Source organism: Scyliorhinus torazame, chromosome 29 (genome assembly GCF_047496885.1).
Source record: "Scyliorhinus torazame isolate Kashiwa2021f chromosome 29, sScyTor2.1, whole genome shotgun sequence".
In the NCBI taxonomy this organism is placed as follows: domain Eukaryota; kingdom Metazoa; phylum Chordata; class Chondrichthyes; order Carcharhiniformes; family Scyliorhinidae; genus Scyliorhinus; species Scyliorhinus torazame.
Window position 1 is genome coordinate 32,884,692 of NC_092735.1, and position 17,584 is coordinate 32,902,275.

The 17,584-nt window shown below is 49.2% G+C and overlaps 2 protein-coding genes across 2 annotated transcripts; both read left to right on the forward strand.

The window, feature by feature from the left end:
* Positions 1-703: 703 nt before the first annotated feature.
* On the forward strand, positions 704-3,154 carry LOC140403784 (ferritin heavy chain, oocyte isoform-like). The gene is made up of 4 exons (XM_072491948.1): positions 704-819; positions 1,775-1,921; positions 2,485-2,610; positions 2,893-3,154. Exons 1-4 carry the CDS (start codon positions 718-720, stop codon positions 3,037-3,039), a joined length of 522 nt encoding a protein of 173 aa, XP_072348049.1. The 5' UTR covers positions 704-717; the 3' UTR covers positions 3,040-3,154.
* Positions 3,155-11,759: 8,605 nt separating this feature from the next.
* LOC140404146 (ferritin heavy chain A-like) lies at positions 11,760-14,963 on the forward strand. The gene is made up of 3 exons (XM_072492563.1): positions 11,760-11,861; positions 13,778-13,924; positions 14,817-14,963. Exons 1-3 carry the CDS (start codon positions 11,760-11,762, stop codon positions 14,961-14,963), a joined length of 396 nt encoding a protein of 131 aa, XP_072348664.1.
* Positions 14,964-17,584: the final 2,621 nt, after the last annotated feature.

Below are 17,584 nucleotides of genomic sequence, written 5' to 3' on the forward strand. Positions count from 1 at the left end.
TGGCCGCCACCGGAAGCCTCGTCCCTGCTTCTTCAATGGCCTTGGTAGATCTTTTCACAGTTGTTTCCTCTGCTGCAAGAATTCACCTTTGATAGAGTCAAGTCAGATTGCAGCTTTTAGCTTGCCCTTCCCCCGCCTGCATGCTGCAAGAGGCTTTTGTCTAAACCAGCAGCCAAAGCCAAATCTTTTACTGTCTCTGCCGGGTCTGGCAGCCAAAAGACACAACATTCCTGGGGGACACTGTCAGGGGAATGCTGCAGTCTTCTTGCCACACTGGGAAATGTCAAACAAATGCCGTGGGGGCCCTGTAAAAGAGCCCAAAAGTCCGTTCCAAGCGGGAGCTACCGAATATGCGACCTAGCTCTGCATAGCCGCACCCGGAACTCCTGAGACGTGTTTACAGAGTTAGAATTCAATCCAGTCACAATATGAACGGTGGAAAATGTTTGAAGGGTTGAACGGCCCAATCACAGAGTAACCATCCTGATCTTTCCTGTATTCCACAGACCTGATTGGCTCTGAGTATCACACCCAACCCCCTCTCATTGATTAATTGGTGCCTCGATTCATGGCAGATTCCTGATTGGCTATCAGGGATTGTCAATCATCATTGGTGAAGTCATTCCCTGTTTGAATGCAGGATGTCCCAGTGGAATAAATACAAGAGCTTGTGAGGACTGAGGTCCTATTGTTGCTGTTTGACCCTTAACCAGTAAGATGGCTTCCCAAGTGCGTCAGAACTACCACAAGGACTGTGAGGATGCTGTTAACAAGCAGATCAACCTGGAGCTCTATTCCTCCTATGTTTACCTCTCCATGGTGAGTTTTACATTTTTGGGAGTCCTATTTTCAATTTAAGACTGGCTTTGTTGCTTTCTGAGCAGGTAGAGTTTCTCTAGGTTAATGAGTTGTCTTTAGATATATTCCCTCCCCAGACTGAATAGATTGAACACTCCAGGCAGGTGTTTGTCCCTATTTTAGAATTGCTGTTTCTAGTTTGGATCTATAATTAACTCCAGGATTCTGTGAAGTTTCTGGTAGAATGCTTAGTTTGAATGTACCGTGGGCAGCACGATAGCATTGTGGATAGCACAATTGCTTTACAGCTCCAGGGACCCAGGTTCGATTCCGGCTTGGGTCACTGTCTGTGCGGAGTCTGCACATCCTCCCCGTGTGTGCGTGGGTTTCCTCCGGGTGCTCCGGTCTCCGCCCACAGTCCAAAGATGTGCAGGTTACGTGGATTGGCCATGATAAATTGCCCTTGGTGTTGGGTGGGTTCACTTGGTTATGGGGATAGGGTGGAGGTGTTGACCTTGGGTGGTGTGCTCTTTCCAAGAGCCGGTGCAGACTCTATGGGCTGAATGGCCTCCTTCTGCGCTGAGGAGCAATTAAATGTAATTGGCTGGCTGATGTACTGAATTTCAAGGATTTTCAATTTTCCATCATTAGTGTGAGAAAGGATGTAATTCATTGTGGTCAACAAACTTCAATCCAAACAGCATTATTACTTGCACAGTGGTTACCACTGCTGCCTCATTGGCAGGAACCCTCTGGTGACCCACTGTGGGTTTACTCTGGGTCAGGTTTCCTCCCACCATCCACAGGGATGGGTTTCAACATACTGAGGAAAAGCATTGATAAAGCAATTTCGTTTTCAATAAAAACCAAAACTCTGGACCCCTAATTGGAGGCCAGTATTGAGGTCCAGGAAGGGTGAGGTGAATCTGATAGCTGGGGGTCTGACCTGCCCCTTTTCCACTGTCTCTACCTGCAGTCCTCTTACTTTGACCGGGATGATGTTGCCCTGCGTCACTTTGCTGAGTTCTTCAAGGAGCAGTCACATGAGGAACGCGAACACGCTGAGAAACTGATGCAATTCCAGAATAAACGTGGAGGCCGCATCATCCTGGAGGATGTCAAGGTTGGAATTTAACAGCCTTCTGTGGTGATGCAATTTAAGTGTCTCTTTTTTTTGTACTTTCAAATCTTGCTGCTCCACCCTCTAGAATGTGAGCAGCAGTAAAATGGAGTGTGTGACGACAGATAAAAGATGATTTCACCTTTGAGGCACTTGAACAAGTGAATACTGAGGATCAATAAATGGGTGCTCCAAAAAGTATTGATTCAACCATTGTGGGGCTGAACTAGGAACAGTGTGGAAAATGTGGGCTCTCGCTATGACTCATTGATCAAGTCAGGACTTCACAAGACATTGACTTAGCAGGAATGGAGTTTCTTTAGCTCTGCCAAGCCAATGGACTGATCTACTGCCAGCAATGGAAACATAAACAATAAAGGCTGGAGTAGGCATTCGGCCTTCGAGCCTGCTCTGCCATTCATTACCATGGTGGCTGATCATCCTGCCTTTCTTTCTTTAGCCCCAAGAGCTAGTGGTCTCCAATGTTCCCTTCTATGATTTAAACCCACATTACACAACATTCTTAGTGCAGCACAAAAAAGACCTTTCTCTCTTTCCCCTTTCAGAAACCAGAGCAGGATGAGTGGAGCAACGGTCTGGAGGCAATGCAGAGAGCTCTGCAGATGGAGAAGAATGTGAACCAGAGTCTGCTGGATCTGCACAAACTCTCCTCTGGGAACACCGACCCTCATGTGAGTTGAATTTTGTTTCCTTATCCAGTGATGTTGGAATCTGTAGTCATTTGCAGAATTATTTTGCGTTTCCCATTGCTGGGTTTGACTAAATTCCATTCGGAGGCATCAATGTTTCTTTTCACTCCCCAGGAGAATGGGTGAATTGCCACTTTTGTGGGTAATTCTGGCTAAATCTGCCCATCACACCCATGTGCATCAGATTTACCATCTTGAGGAGGTGGGGGGAAGAATTTTCATCTGGGGAAGATCCACACTAATTTCTCTTCTGTCCTGTTTCAGCTTTGTGACTTCCTGGAGACTCACTACTTGGATGAACAAGTGAAGATGATCAAGAAGCTCGGAGATCACATCACCAACCTGAAGAGACTGGGAGCCCCTGAGAATGGCACGGGAGAGTACCTGTTTGACAAGCTCACCCTGGATTGACTGACTTTAATCCTTTTGCAGTGAAGAGTGATCCAACTTGTGTGTGTAGTTTCATTTTTGTGCTAAATTTCTGTTCTGCCATGTTGCTGCATTTGAAAATAAATGTCACTGAGCAGATTGTTTCCCTGTGTAATTCTGCAGCTGACATGATTGGTTCACAAAGATTTCTAGCTGCCTAACAGGGCTAATACAACTTTATTCTTTATCCCCAAGAGGGGCTGTAATGGAGAGGGGGTAGAGTATCTGAAACAGCTGTACAAGGAGCAGTTCAGACAACATCTGGAATGTCCAGTTTTGCAAAGTCGCTCTGCCTGTTAATCACTGGGGTGGGAGGTGTGCACAGTTGATCAAGCCCTGCACCCCCCCCCCCCCCCCTATTCCAATGGTCCCATAATCTTTATTGTCACAAATAGGTTTCATTAACACCAATGAAATTACTGTGACGTCTTTTAAAACACATTCTCCCAGACTGCTCTTAGTCCTTGAAAATGACCCGTTTACTGTGAATAAATGTCCATGGCAGCTATTTACACCCAGTCTGGCCCTACATGTGACACCAGACCCACAGCAATGTGGTTGACCCATAACTGCTCCTCCGAAATGGCCGAGAAAGCCACGGGCAACAAGTATTGGCCTTGCAAGCAGCAACCACGGCCCACAAATTAATAAGCCTAGACAAAAGTAGACTTGGAAGTTTTGAGACAAGGGGGAAATCATTGGTGGCTACAGCTCTTAGAACCACTTCACGGCTTTGCCAGAGACCTGCCACTTTTGTGGCCTGGTGGAGACCGTGGAGCACGTTTCTGTTGTCTGTCCCAGGCTGCACTCCCTTTTTGGTTTCTTGACAGTGTTGTTGAGGTTTTCTTTGCACTTCAGCCCCACACCTCATCTATGGACATCTGGTGCGGAGGGGGGCCGGGAAGGCGGAGGACCTCCTCGCAAGGCACGATCAATTTGGCTGGAGACTAAGTTGAATTCAAACTCTGGTTTTATTAGTATCAGATGTCTGGCCTCCTACAGCAGCTGATGAAATGGCTGCGAGCTGAACGCCACGCATATTTATAACCCGGCTCCTGGGCGGTGCGAGCATGCAGGGGTCCAGGTGAACCTGTAGTGCAGGTTCTACCGTACAATCCTTAATATAGGAACACTGTGGTTTACCACATTCACCCCCTGTTAAAATTGAGTCTGGCGGGGGTGGTGGATAATTATATACAATTCGCAATATTTAATATTTACAGCACAGTGAAAAAAATGTCTCTGGTCATCCGGTGGGCCGTTCAGAGGTTCAGCCGGTCCGGAGCCTTGATCGTCGTCTGGGATCGACGAAGTGGAGCCGGCGATGTTGGTGCTGTCGTGGTCGAAGTTGACTCCGGGAGCGTGCCAAAATCTTCTTCATCAACAGGGATGGGCAGGGGGAGGACGAACAGTCCCAAGGGGGTGCTGGGGGCGGCGGGGGATGGGAGGGTGGCGCCGGGGGTGTTGTGGGGGTGGAATCTGCTGGTGCCAGGTCCCTGAGGGAGACGGTATCCTGGCGGTCGTCGGGGAACGACACGTAGGCGTACTGTGGGTTTGCGTGGAGCAGGTGCACCCTTTCCACCAACGGATCCGCCTTGTGGAGCCGCACATGTTTATGGAGAATCACGGTTCCCGGAGCTGTGAGCCAAGTTGGGAGCGATACCCCGGATGTGGACTTCCTGGGGAAGGCAAAAAGATGTTCGTGCGGTGTACTGTGAGTAGCAGTGCAGAGTAATGAGCGAATGGAATGTCGTGCATCAGGGAGGACCTCTTGCCAGCGGGAGGGCAGGAGATTTCTGGACCATAGGGCCAGCTCGACGGCCCTCAGTACTGTCCCATTCTCCCTTTCTACCTGTCCGTTTACCCGGGGGTTGTAGCTCGTCGTTCTGCTGGAGGCGATACCCCTGCTGAGCAGGAACTGGCGGAGCTAATCACTCATGAATGAGGATCCCCTGTCACTGTGGATGTAGGCGGGGAAGCCGAACAGAGTGAAGATAGAATGAAGGGCTTTAATGACGGTGGCAGACGTCATGTCGGGGCATGGGATGGCGAAGGGAAAACGGGAGTATTCATCGATCACACTGAGGAAATACGTGTGTCGGTCGGAGGAGGGGAGGGGGCCTTTGAAATCCACACTGAGGCATTCAAAGGGGCGGGAGGCCTTCACCAGGTGCGCACGGTCCGGCCGGTAGAAGTGCAGTTTGCACTCCGCCCAGACCTGGCAGTCGTTGGTGATCATCCTTACTTCCTCGACGGGGTAGGGCAAATATCGTGCCTTAATGAAGTGGTACAACCGAGTGACCCCTGGGTGACAAAGGCTGTCGTGCAGGGTCCGGAGTCGGTCTACCTGTGCGCTGGCACATGTACCTCGGGATAGGGCGTCTGGGGGCTTGTTGAGTTTGCCAGGGCGATACTTAATCTCGTAGTTATAGGTGGAGAACTCGATTCTCCACCGCAAGATTTTGTCATTATTCATCTTGCCCCGCTGCGTGTTGTTGAACATGAAGGCTACCGACTGTTGGTCAGTGAGGAGAGTGAACCTCCTGCCGGCCAGGTAGTGCCTCCAATGTCGCACAGCCTCAACGACAGCCTGGGCCTCCTTTTCGACGGATGAGTGCTGAATTTCGGAGGCATGGAGGGTGCGGGAAAAGAATGCCACGGGCCTGCCTGCCTGGTTGAGAGTGGCGGCAAGGGCGACGTCCGACGCGTCGCTTTCTACTTGGAAAGGAAGTGTTTCGTCTACAGCGTGCATTCCAGCTTTGGTAATATCAGCTCTGATCCGGGCGAAGGCCCGTTGGGCCTCTGCCGTCAGGGGGAAATGAGTGGACTGTATGAGTGGGCGGGCCTTGTCCGCATGGTTTGGGACCCACTGAACGTAATACGAGAAGAACCCCAGGCAGCGTTTGAGGGCCTTGGGGCAGTGGGGGAGGGGAAAGTCCATGAGGGGGCACATGCGGTCGGGATCGGGCCCCAGAACTCCGTTCTGGTCCATGTAGCCGAGGATGGCTAGGTGGTTTGTACGGAACACACACTTCTCGTTATACGTGAGATTGAGGAGAGTGGCGGTGCGGAGAAATTTAGCGAGGTTGGCGTCGTGGTCCTGCTGATCATGGCCGCAGATGGTCACATTGTCTAGGTACGGAAACGTGGCCCGCAAGCCGTACCGGTCGACCGTTCGGTCCATCACTTTGGAAGACCGAAACGCCATTTGTGACGCTGAAGGGGACCCTAAGGAAGTGATATAGACGGCTGTCTGCCTCGAAGGTGGTGTATGGCCAGTCCAATTTACGGATGGGGAGCTGGCGAAAAGCGGATTTCAGGTCCACCGTTGAGAAGACCCGGTATTGTGCAATCTGATTAACCATGTCAGATATGCGTGGGAGGGGGTACGCGTCGAGCTGGGTGTACCTGTTGATGGTCTGGCTGTAGTCCACGACCATTCAATTTTTCTCCCCAGACTTAACCACTCCCACTTGAGCTCTCCAGGGGCTGTTGCTGGCCTCGATTACTCCCTCCTGAAACAACCGCTGGACCTCGGACCTGGTGAAGGCCTTATCCTGGGTGCTGTACTGTCTACTCCTGGTGGCGACGGGTTTGCAATCTGGAGCTAGATTGGCAAAGAGGGAAGGAGGATCGACCTTTAGGGTCGTGAGGCCGCACACAGTAAGGGGTGGTAAGGGTCCGCCGAATTTAAGGGTCAGGCTCCGAAGGATGCACTGAAAATCCAGGCCAAGGATAAGTGCAGCGCAGAGGTTAGGGAGGACGTAGAGGCGGAAACCGTGGAACTCTACGCCTTGGACTGTGAGCATGACCGTGCAGTACCCCCGGATCTCTACGCGATGGGATCCGGAGGCCAGGGAGATACTTTGATTGGTACCATGTACCTTAAGGGAGCAACGCCTTACCGTATTTGGATGTACAACGCTCTCGGTGCTCCCGGAGTCCAGTAGGCAGGAGGTCACGTGGCCGTTGACTTTCACGCTGGTGGATGCGTTGGTCAGAGTGTGTGGTCTGGACTGGTCGATTACCATGGATGCGAGTCGTGGTTGATCATCGGGTAGTGAGGCGGCCGCTGCGTCGGGGTCCTGAAATGCCGTTGGTCTCTATGTGCTGCGAGGTGGACAAGATGGCGGCACCCGGAGGTCCTGTGGGTCACAAAATGGCAGTGCCCATGGAACGGACGTTGCGGGGGTGGAGCAAGATGGCAGCACGCATGAAACGCACGTTTTGTGCGGGGAGAAGATGGCGGCGTCCGTTGCTCGCATATGTCCTGGGTAGGAGGGGAGGGTAGCGGCGCCTATTGTCCGTGGCCGGGGCGGGGTGGGGGCGACCGCTGCCGCTGAGCAGGCCTGGCACACCGCTGCGTAGTGGCCCTTCTTCCCGCAGGCCTTAAAAAGGGCAGCGCGGGCCGGGCAGCGTTGGTGGGGTGTCTTTGTTGGCCGCAAAAATAGACTCGAGGCCCCCGGAGATCACTGGCTGGTGCGTAGCGCAGGCGTATTATGTAGGTAGCGCCCCTGCTGGGGCGGCTGCCTGTGGGGCCCATGAAGCGTAGGAGGAGTGGGCAGCGCGGTTGGCGGCGTAGGACTGTACATTGCGCAGGGCGACCGTCATGGAAAGCGCGAGTGTTTTAGTCTCTGCGAGGCCCTTCTAGGAGCCGCTGCCTGATAACATCGGACCCAATCCTAGTTACAAAAGCGTCCCGCATAAGGAGATCTTAGTGCTCCTTGGCTGTAACGTCCTGGCAGTCACAGTCCCGAACCAGTGTGATCAGGGCCCTCCAGAAGTCCTCGATTGACTCACCAGGTAGTTGAGTACGCGTTGCGAGCGCGTGACTGGCGAAGAGCGTGTTCGTCTTCTGCTCATAATTCTCTTTGAGTCGAGTCATTGCCTCAGCGTAACTGGGCGCATCCTGGATCAGCGGGCAGATTTTAGAGCGAGCATGCAGGGGCCCAGGTGAACCTGTAGTGCAGGTTCTACCGTACAACCCTTAATATAGAAACACAGTGGGTTACCACACTTGACAGGGTTGTTGTTGAGGATTTCTTTGCACTTCAGCCCCACGCTCCTGATCTACGGACATCCGGTGCGGAGGGGGCCGGGAAGGCGGAGGACCTCCTCGTGAACCTCCTCCTGGGCCTGGCCAAACTTGCCATTTATAGGTCCAGCCAGCGGGCGACCGAGGGGGTCGTCCAGCCTGACTGCCCCTCTTCCGCGGCCTCGTTCGCGGCCGGGTGTCCCTGGAGCGGGGGCATGCGGTGTCCACGGGCACACTCGAGGCGTTCCGTGCTCGTTGGCACCGCAGGGGTTGGATTGCCTTATCCACACCGATTCTCACACTTTAATTTGATGGGTTTTTGATAAGTTTTTGTTTCATAGAACATAGAACATAGAAAATACAGCACAGAACAGGCCCTTCGGCCCACGATGTTGTGCCGAACCTTTGTCCTAGATTAATCATAGATTATCATTGAATTTACAGTGCAGAAGGAGGCCATTCGGCCCTTTGAGTCTGCACCGGCTCTTGGAAAGAGCACCCTACCCAAACTCAACACCTCCACCCAACACCAAGGGCAATTTGGAAATTAAGGGCAATTTATCATTGGCCAATTCACCTAACCCGCACATCTTTGGACTGTGGGAGGAAACCGGAGCACCCGGGGGAAACCCACGCAGACACGGGGAGGACGTGCAGACTCCGCACAGACAATGACCCAAGCCGGAATCGAACCTGGGACCATGGAGCTGTGAAGCAATTGTGCTATCCACAATGCTACCGTGCTGCCCTTAAGAACAAATAAATCTACACTATATCATTTTACCGTAATCCATGTACCTATCCAATAGCTGCTTGAAAGTCCCTAATGTTTCCGACTCAACTACTTCCACAGGCAGTGCATTCCATGCCCCCACTACTCTCTGGGTAAAGAACCTACCTCTGATATCCCTCCTATATCTTCCACCTTTCACCTTAAATTTATGTCCCCTTGTAATGGTGTGTTCCACCCGGGGAAAAAGTCTCTGACTGTCTACTCTATCTATTCCCCTGATCATCTTATAAACCTCTATCAAGTCGCCCCTCATCCTTCTCCGCTCTAATGAGAAAAGGCCTAGCACCCTCAACCTTTCCTCGTAAGACCTACTCTCCATTCCAGGCAACATCCTGGTAAATCTTCTTTGCACCTTTTCCAGAGCTTCCACATCCTTCCTAAAATGAGGCGACCAGAACTGTACACAGTACTCCACATGTGGCCTTACCAAAGTTTTGTACAGCTGCATCATCACCTCACGGCTCTTAAATTCGATCCCTCTGTTAATGAACGCGAGCACACCATAGGCCTTCTTCACAGCTCTATCCACTTGAGTGGCAACTTTCAAAGATGTATGAACATAGACCCCAAGATCTCTCTGCTCCTCCACATTGCCAAGAACTCTACCGTTAACCCTGTATTCCGCATTCATATTTGTCCTTCCAAAATGGACAACCTCACACTTTTCAGGGTTAAACTCCATCTGCCACTTCTCAGCCCAGCTCTGCATCCTATCTATGTCTCTTTGCAGCCGACAACAGCCCTCCTTACTACCCACAACTCCACCAATCTTTGTATCGTCTGCAAATTTACTGACCCACCCTTCAACTCCCTCATCCAAGTCATTAATGAAAATCACAAACAGCAGAGGACCCAGAACTGATCCCTGCGGTACGCCACTGGTAACTGGGATCCAAGCTGAATATTTGCCATCCACCACCACTCTCTGACTTCTATCGGTTAGCCAGTTTGTTATCCAACTGGCCAAATTTCCCACTATCCCATGCCTCCTTACTTTCTGCATAAGCCTACCATGGGAACTTTATCAAATGCCTTACTAAAATCCATGTACACTACATCCACTGCTTTACGTTCGTCCACATGCTTGGTCACCTCCTCAAAGAATTCAATAAGATTTGTTAGGCAAGACCTACCCCTCACAAATCCGTGCTGACTATCCCTAATCAAGCAGTGTCTTTCCAGATGCTCAGAAATCCTATCCTTCAGTACCCTTTCCATTACTTTGCCTACCACTGAAGTAAGACTAACTGGCCTGTAATTCCCAGGGTTATCCCTAGTTCCTTTCTCGTTCTCTTTGGGCTGTGCTCCACCCGTTGTTTTGGGGCATTCCCCTCGTTTGTTTTATCCATCAGTTACTTTATGTTCTTTTGCTTGGTTGTCACACCCAGCATCACGCCAGTGTCAGTGGCGGATGCTGGCTTAACTTCTGTACGTGTAGATAAACGTACAGGTCATCAATTCACCAAAAAAACAAAAAATTATAAAAAAGACAAAACACAGAAACAAAAATATTTTTTATTTGTTAAATTAGAGTAGTAAGACCATATAAAAGGTCTACAGTTCTTAGATTTGGGGAGAAAGCTCCACATCCCATTTAACAGTGACTGAGCAATGGCTTTCTGTTTGATATTCGCCACAAATCCATTTCGCATTGCCCCAATTTGTCAGCTGGTTTGTGTATTCTCTGTGGCTTGTCTGGGGCAGGTCAGCCTCATCCAATCTGTTCTGCTCAACGCTGTCCACGCACAGAAATTCCTCAAAAACCAGTGGACGGAAGACGAGTCTTTGGAGCTCTCTTCCTGAAAAAGTGGGGAAACACAATCTTTGAATATTTTTACGGCAGAGGCAGATAGATTCTTGGTAAGCGGGGGTCGGAACAGGGGGCAAAGGTGATGGGAGGTTTGAGGTCTTCATCAGATCAGTCAAGACCTTGTTAAATGGTGGTGCAGGTGCGAGGGGCCGAATGAACCACTCTGCCTCCTTGTCCAGAGGTTTGTGTGACGGCTACAAAAACAAATTAAGTAGGCTAATGGAATTTTATTCTTCATCTAATGTGGGCTGGAATAGAGAGAGGTAGAGGTTCTGAAACAGCCGTATAAAGAGCAGCTTAGACCACATCTGGAACACTGTGTCCAGTTTGGATAAATTGGCTTTGGTGGAGATCCATAAAAGATTCACCGGAACGGAATCGTCGCTAAAAGGGTTAAATGATGAAGACCGTTTGCATCGACTGGTCTTTCAATACAGAGTCTAGAATTAGGGGATGTGTTGAAGATGATTATTGGATTTGATAGGGTGGGTAGAGCGAAACCAGAGAGAATCAGAGAATCTCCACATGGCAGAAGGAGGCCTTCCCCAGGTGGGAAGAGAGGCGCAGCCTTAACGTCAGAACCAGCTTGTTCAGGAGTGAAGCTCGGAGGCATTTATTCAACAAAGAATGATGGAAATCTGGAACTCTGTCACCCAAAATGTCAGAGGTCATTTTAACATTTCAACGCTGAGGTTGTTAGATTTTTGTTGTGTGTGGGGGAAATGGGACTGAGACGTGTTTACAGAGTTAGAATTCAATCCAGTCACAATATGAACGGGGGGAAATGTTTGAAGGGTTGAATGGCCCAATCACAGAGTAACCTTCCTGATCTTTCCTGTATTCCACAGACCTGATTGGCTCTGGGTATCACACCCAACCCCTTCTCATTGATTAATTGGTGCCTCGATTCATGGCAGATTCCTGATTGGCTATCAGGGATTGTCAATCATCATTGGGATGTCATTCCCTGTTTGAATGCAGGATGTCCCAGTTGTATAAATACAAGAGCTTGTGAGGATTGAGGTCCTGTTGTTGCTGTTTGACTTTGACTCTTAACCAGTAAGATGGCTTCCCAAGTGCGTCAGAACTACCACAAGGACTGTGAGGATGCTGTTAACAAGCAGATCAACCTGGAGCTCTATTCCTCCTATGTTTACCTCTCCATGGTGAGTTTTACATTTTTGGGAGTCCTATTTTCAATTTAAGATTGTGGCTTTGTTGCTTTCTGAGCAGGTAGAGTTTCTCTAGGTTAATGAGTTGTCTTTAGGTATGTTTCCTCCCCAGACTGAATAGATTGAACACTCCAGGCAGGTGTTTGTCCCTATTTTAGAATTGCTGTTTCCAGTTTGGATCCATAATTAACTCCAGGATTCTGAAGTTTCTGGTAGAATGCTTAGTTTAAAGGTACCTAAACCCCTCCTTTCCAATTGAAGGTCGTGTCTGACTAATTTGGTAGAATGTTTTGAGGACGTTACCAGTGCAGTAGATAATGGGGAGCCAATGGATGTGGTATATCTGGATTTCCTGAAAGCTTTTGACAAGGTGCCGCACAAAAGGTTGAGACATAAACTAAAGATGCATGGCATTGAGGGTAAAGTGGTAGCATGGGTAGAGGATTGGTTAACTAAGATAGCAGCGAGTGGGGATAAATGGGTGTTTCTCTGGTTGGCAACCTGTAACTAGTGGGGTCCCTCAAGGATCAGTGTCGGGCCTGCAGTTGTTCACAATTTACATAGATGATTTGGAGTTGGGGACCAAGTGCAATGTGTCCAAGTTTGCAGACGACACAAAGGTGAGTGGTAAAGCAAAAAGTGCAGAGGATACCAGAAGTCTATAGAAGGATTTGGATAGGTTAGGTGAATGGGCTAGGGTCTGGCAGATGTTGCCAAGTGTGAGGCTATCCACTTTGGGAGGAATAACAGCAGAATGGATTATTATTTAAACGGTAAGATGTTAAACATGCTGCTGTGCAGAGGGACCTGGGTGTGCTGGTGCACGAGTCGCAAAAAGTTGGTGTGCAGGTGCAACAGGTGATTAAGAAGGCTAATCGAGTTTTGTCTTTCGTTGCTAGAGGGATGGAGTTCAAGACTAGGGAGGTTATGCTAAAATTGTATAAGGTGTTGGTGAGGCCACATCTGGAGTATTGTGTTCAGTTTTGGTCTCCTTACCTGAGAAAGGACATATTGGCACTGGAGGGAGTGCAGAGGAGATTCACTAGGTTGATCCCAGAGTTGAGGGGATTAGATTATGACGAGAGGTTGAGTAGACTGGGACTGTACTCATTGGAGTTCAGAAGGATGCGGGGGGATCTTATTGAAACATATGAAATTATGAAGGGAATAGATGCAGGCAGATTGTTTCCACTGGTCGGGGAAAGCAGAACTAGGGGGCACAGCCTCAAAATAAGGGGAAGTAGATTTAGGACCGAGTTTGGGAGGAACTTCTTCACCCAAAGGGTTGTGAATCTCTGGAATTCCTTGTCCAGTGAAGCAGTTGAGGCTCCTTCTTGAAACATTTTTCAGAAAAAGATCTTTCTAAAGAAAGAAGGGATTTGGGGACATGGTGTATGGGCCGGAGAGTGGAGCTGAGTCCACAAAGATCAGCCATGATCTCATTGAATGGCGGAGCAGGCTTGAGGGGCCAGATGGCCTACTCCTGCTCCTAGTTCTTATGTTCTTATGTTAAGAGGAGCAATTAAATGTAATTGGCTGGCTGATGTACTGAATTTGAAGGATTTTCTATATTCCATCATTAGTGTGAGAAAGGATGTAACCCATTGGGGTCAACAAACTTAAATCCAAACAGCATTATTACTTGCACAGTGGTTACCACTGCTGCCTCATTGGCAGGAACCCTCTGGTGACCCACTGTGTGGGTTTACTCCGGGTCAGGTTTCCTCCCACCATCCACAGTGATGGGTTTCAACATACTGAGGAAAAGCATTGACAAAGCAATTTTGTTTTCAATAAAAACCAAAACTCTGGTCCCCTAATTGGAGGCCAGTATTGAGGTCCAGGAAGGGTGAGGTGAATCTGATAGCTGGGGGTCTGACCTGCCTCTTTTCCACTGTCTCTACCTGCAGTCCTCTTACTTTGACCGGGATGACGTTGCCCTGCGTCACTTTGCTGAGTTCTTCAAGGAGCAGTCACATGAGGAACGGGAACACGCTGAGAAACTGATGGAATTCCAGAATAAACGTGGAGGCCGCATCATCCTGGAGGATGTCAAGGTTGGAATTTAACAGCCTTCTGTGGTGATGCAATTTAAAGTGTCTTTTTTTTTGTACTTTCAAATCTTGCTACTCCACCCTCTAGAATGTGAGCAGCAGTAAAATTGAGTGTGTGACGACAGATAAAAGATGATTTCACCTTTGACGCACTTGAACGAGTGAATACTGAGGATCAATAAATGGGTGCGCCAAAAAGTATTGGTTCAACCATTGTGGGGCTAAACTAGGAATAGTGTGGAAAATGTGGGCTCTCGCTATGACTCATTGATAAAGTTAGGACTTCACAAGACATTTACTTAGCAGGAATGGAGTTTCTTTAGCTCTGCCAAGCCAATGGACTGATCTACTGCCAGCAATGGAAACATAGACAATAAAGGCTGGAGGAGGCATTCGGCCTTCGAGCCTGCTCTGCCATTCATTACCATCGTGGCTGATCATCCTGCCTTTTTTACTTTAGCCCCAAGAGCTAATGGTCTCCAATGTTACCTTCCATGATTTAAACACACATTACACAACATTCTTAGTGCAGCACAAAAAAGACCTTTCTCTCTTTCCCCTTTCAGAAACCAGAGCAGGATGAGTGGAGCAACGGTCTGGAGGCAATGCAGAGAGCTCTGCAGATGGAGAAGAATGTGAACCAGAGTCTGCTGGATCTGCACAAACTCTCCTCTGGGAACACTGACCCTCATGTGAGTTGCATTTTGTTTCCTTATCCAGTGATGTTGGAATCTCTGGTCATTCGCAGAATTATTTTAGGTTTCCCATTGCTGGGTTTGACTAAATTCCATTCTGAGACATCAACGTTTCTTTTCACTCCCCAGTGAAAAGGGGGAGGGAGAATTTTCATCTGGGGAAGATCCACACTAATTTCTCTTCTGTCCTCCTGTTTCAGCTTTGTGACTTCCTGGAGACTCACTACTTGGATGAACAAGTGAAGATGATCAAGAAGCTCGGAGATCACATCACCAACCTGAAGAGACTGGGAGCCCCTGAGAATGGCACGGGAGAGTACCTGTTTGACAAGCTCACCTTGGATTGACTGACTTTAATCCTTTTGCAGTGAAGAGTGATCCAACTTGTGTGTGTAGTTTCTTTTTTGTGCTCAATTTCTGTTCTGCCATGTTGCTGCATTTGAAAATAAATGTCACTGACCAGATTTGTTTCCGTGTGTAATTCTGTAGTTGACATGATTGGTTCACAAAGATTTCTAGCTGTCTAGCCAGGCTAATCGAACTTTATTCTTTATCACCAAGAGGGGCTGGGATGGAGAAGGGGTAGAGGATCTGAAACAGCTGTACAAGGAGCAGTTTAGACAACATCTGGACTGTCCAGTTTGGGAAAAGTAGTTCTGCCTGTTAATCACTAGGGTGGGAGTGCACAGTTGATAAAGCCCTGCCCCCCCCCCCCCCACCCCTAATCCAACAGTTCCAGTTTAAATGTTCAATAGTATCGACAAAATATAATCTTTATTATTGTCACAAGTTGGCTTACATTAACACTGCAAAGAAGTTACTGTGAAGACCGCTGCATTCCCGCCCCTGTTTGTGAGACAATTTGGAATGTCCAATTCATCTAGCAAGCACTTTTTTCGGGACATGTGGGAGGAATCTGGAGCACCCAGAGGAATGTGGGAATGTGCAGACTCCACACAGACAGTGCCCCAAGCTGGGAATCTCACAGGTCCCTGGCGTTCTGAAGCAACAGTGCTAACCACTGTGCAACAAGGCCGTCCATGTTCCCAAGTGTTTACCTTCACTACGGTTATCTTTCTGGTAAAAAGCTGTTTTTGCAGGAATAGCGGTCAGTCTTGCATTGATCCTTTTAAAAGGCAATGGGTGGGGTGGCAGTCGGTGGGGTTTACCGAACACCTGCGTATTTTGGTTTTTGCGGCGGGGTGTGGGGGAGGTGGCCCGACTATTTTTCTACTGGACCCGCCGTTGTCAATTGGATTTCCCGCTGACTTCTCTCCTTGTCGCCGGGAAGCCCGTGGGCCGGCGTGGGACCGGAATTTCCTGCTGGCGTCTTTTAAAACCCAAATTCTCCCAGACTGCTCTTCGTCCTTGAAAATTGAACCGTTTTCTGTGATTAAAATGTCCACGGCAGCTATTTACACCCAGTCTGGCCCTACATGTGACACCAGACCCACAGCAATGTGGTTGACCCATAACTGCTCCTCCGAAATGGCTGAGAAAGCCACAGGCAACAAGTATTGGCCTTGCAAGCAGCAACCACGGCCCACAAATTAATAAGCCAAGAAAGCAATAGACTTGGAAGTTTTGAGACAAGGGGGAAATCATTGGTGTCTACAGCTCTTAGAACCACTTCACGGCTTTGCCAGAGACCTGCCACTTTTGCGGCCTGGTGGAGACCGTGGAGCACGTTTCTGTTGTCTGTCCGAGGCTGCACTCCCTTTTTGGTTTCTTGACAGTGTTGTTGAGGTTTTCTTTGCACTTCAGCCCCACGCACCTGATCTCCGGACATCCGGTGCGGAGAGGGGCCGGGAAGGCGGAGGACCTCCTCGTAAACCTCCTAGCACAGGGCTAAATCTCTGGCTATGAAAGCAGACCAAGGCAGGCCAGCAGCACGGTTCAAGTCCCAATCCAGCCTCCCCGAACAGGCACCGGAATGTGGCGACTAGGGTTTTTTCTCAGTAACTTCATTTGAAGCCAACTTGTGGCAAGCTATTTTCATTTCATTGCCTGGCCAAACTTGCCATTTATAGGTCCAGGCAGCGGGCGACCGAGGCGGTCGTCCAGCCTGACTGTCTGCCCATCTTCCTCGGCCTCGTTCGCGGCCGGGTGTCCCTGGGGCGGGAGCATGCGGTGTCCACGGGCACACGAGCCGTTCCGTGCTCGGTGGGCACCGCAGGGGTTGGATTGCGCAGGTCAAGGAGACACACCCTGAGTGAGTGAGACACAGACAGAGTGAGAATTTGGTAATTTGGTGCAGTGAGGTAACCAGGAAAGGTCAGTAGTTAATCTAATTTTGCTGTTTTTCAGTTAAAAGTGCAGTGTAGATTAGTATCTGATTGGCTGAAGCTGCCCCCACCCTAATTGCTGAGGCAGTTATCTGGCAGTCACCTGAGGCCTGTTAAGGGGCACAAAGGTACACATTGTATTCTACTCTTTGAATTTTTAATGTGAGTCATCCTAAAGTCTGTATAAAAGACAGACAGAAAGCACTTAGTAAGCATTGGGCAGGTCAAGGAGACGCAGCCTGAGTGAGTGAGACACAGACAGAGTGAGAATTTGGTAATTTGGCGCAGTGAGGTAATTTGGTGAAGAGTGGGAGAAGGTGCTTTTTCCCTACTGTTTTGTTCTCTTTCTTCGGGCCTAATTTCGGGAGCCGTTCGGAGGAGGAGGAGCAGTCTCTGTGTATAAAAACCTAACGTTACTTCCTGTTTTCCAGTTTTTTTTCCAAAAGTGATGTCAGAGGGAAGCTGTGATCTGATTGGTTGATAGCAAATCTGCCCCGAATTTTTTTTAAAACACAGCTAAACCCGTGAACTTAAATTAAACTAATTAATTAATTAGTGATGGCTGGTCAGGTGATGTGCTTGAGCTGCTTGATGTGGGAGCTGGCAGATCCCATTGCGAGCTGCAGCGTTCACATCTGCAGTAAGTGTTGGCTGCTCGAAGAGCTCCGGCTCAGAGTTGATGA

Excerpts from the sequence above, each read along its gene's own strand:
- LOC140403784 (XM_072491948.1), top strand. The coding sequence starts at position 718 with ATGGCTTCCCAAGTGCGTCAGAACTACCACAAGGACTGTGAGGATGCT. Across the intron at positions 820-1,774 it reads CCTATGTTTACCTCTCCATG|TCCTCTTACTTTGACCGGGA; the intron begins GTGAGTTTTACA and ends CTCTACCTGCAG. Across the intron at positions 1,922-2,484 it reads TCATCCTGGAGGATGTCAAG|AAACCAGAGCAGGATGAGTG; the intron begins GTTGGAATTTAA and ends TTCCCCTTTCAG.
- LOC140404146 (XM_072492563.1), top strand. The coding sequence starts at position 11,760 with ATGGCTTCCCAAGTGCGTCAGAACTACCACAAGGACTGTGAGGATGCT. Across the intron at positions 11,862-13,777 it reads CCTATGTTTACCTCTCCATG|TCCTCTTACTTTGACCGGGA; the intron begins GTGAGTTTTACA and ends CTCTACCTGCAG. Across the intron at positions 13,925-14,816 it reads TCATCCTGGAGGATGTCAAG|CTTTGTGACTTCCTGGAGAC; the intron begins GTTGGAATTTAA and ends CTCCTGTTTCAG.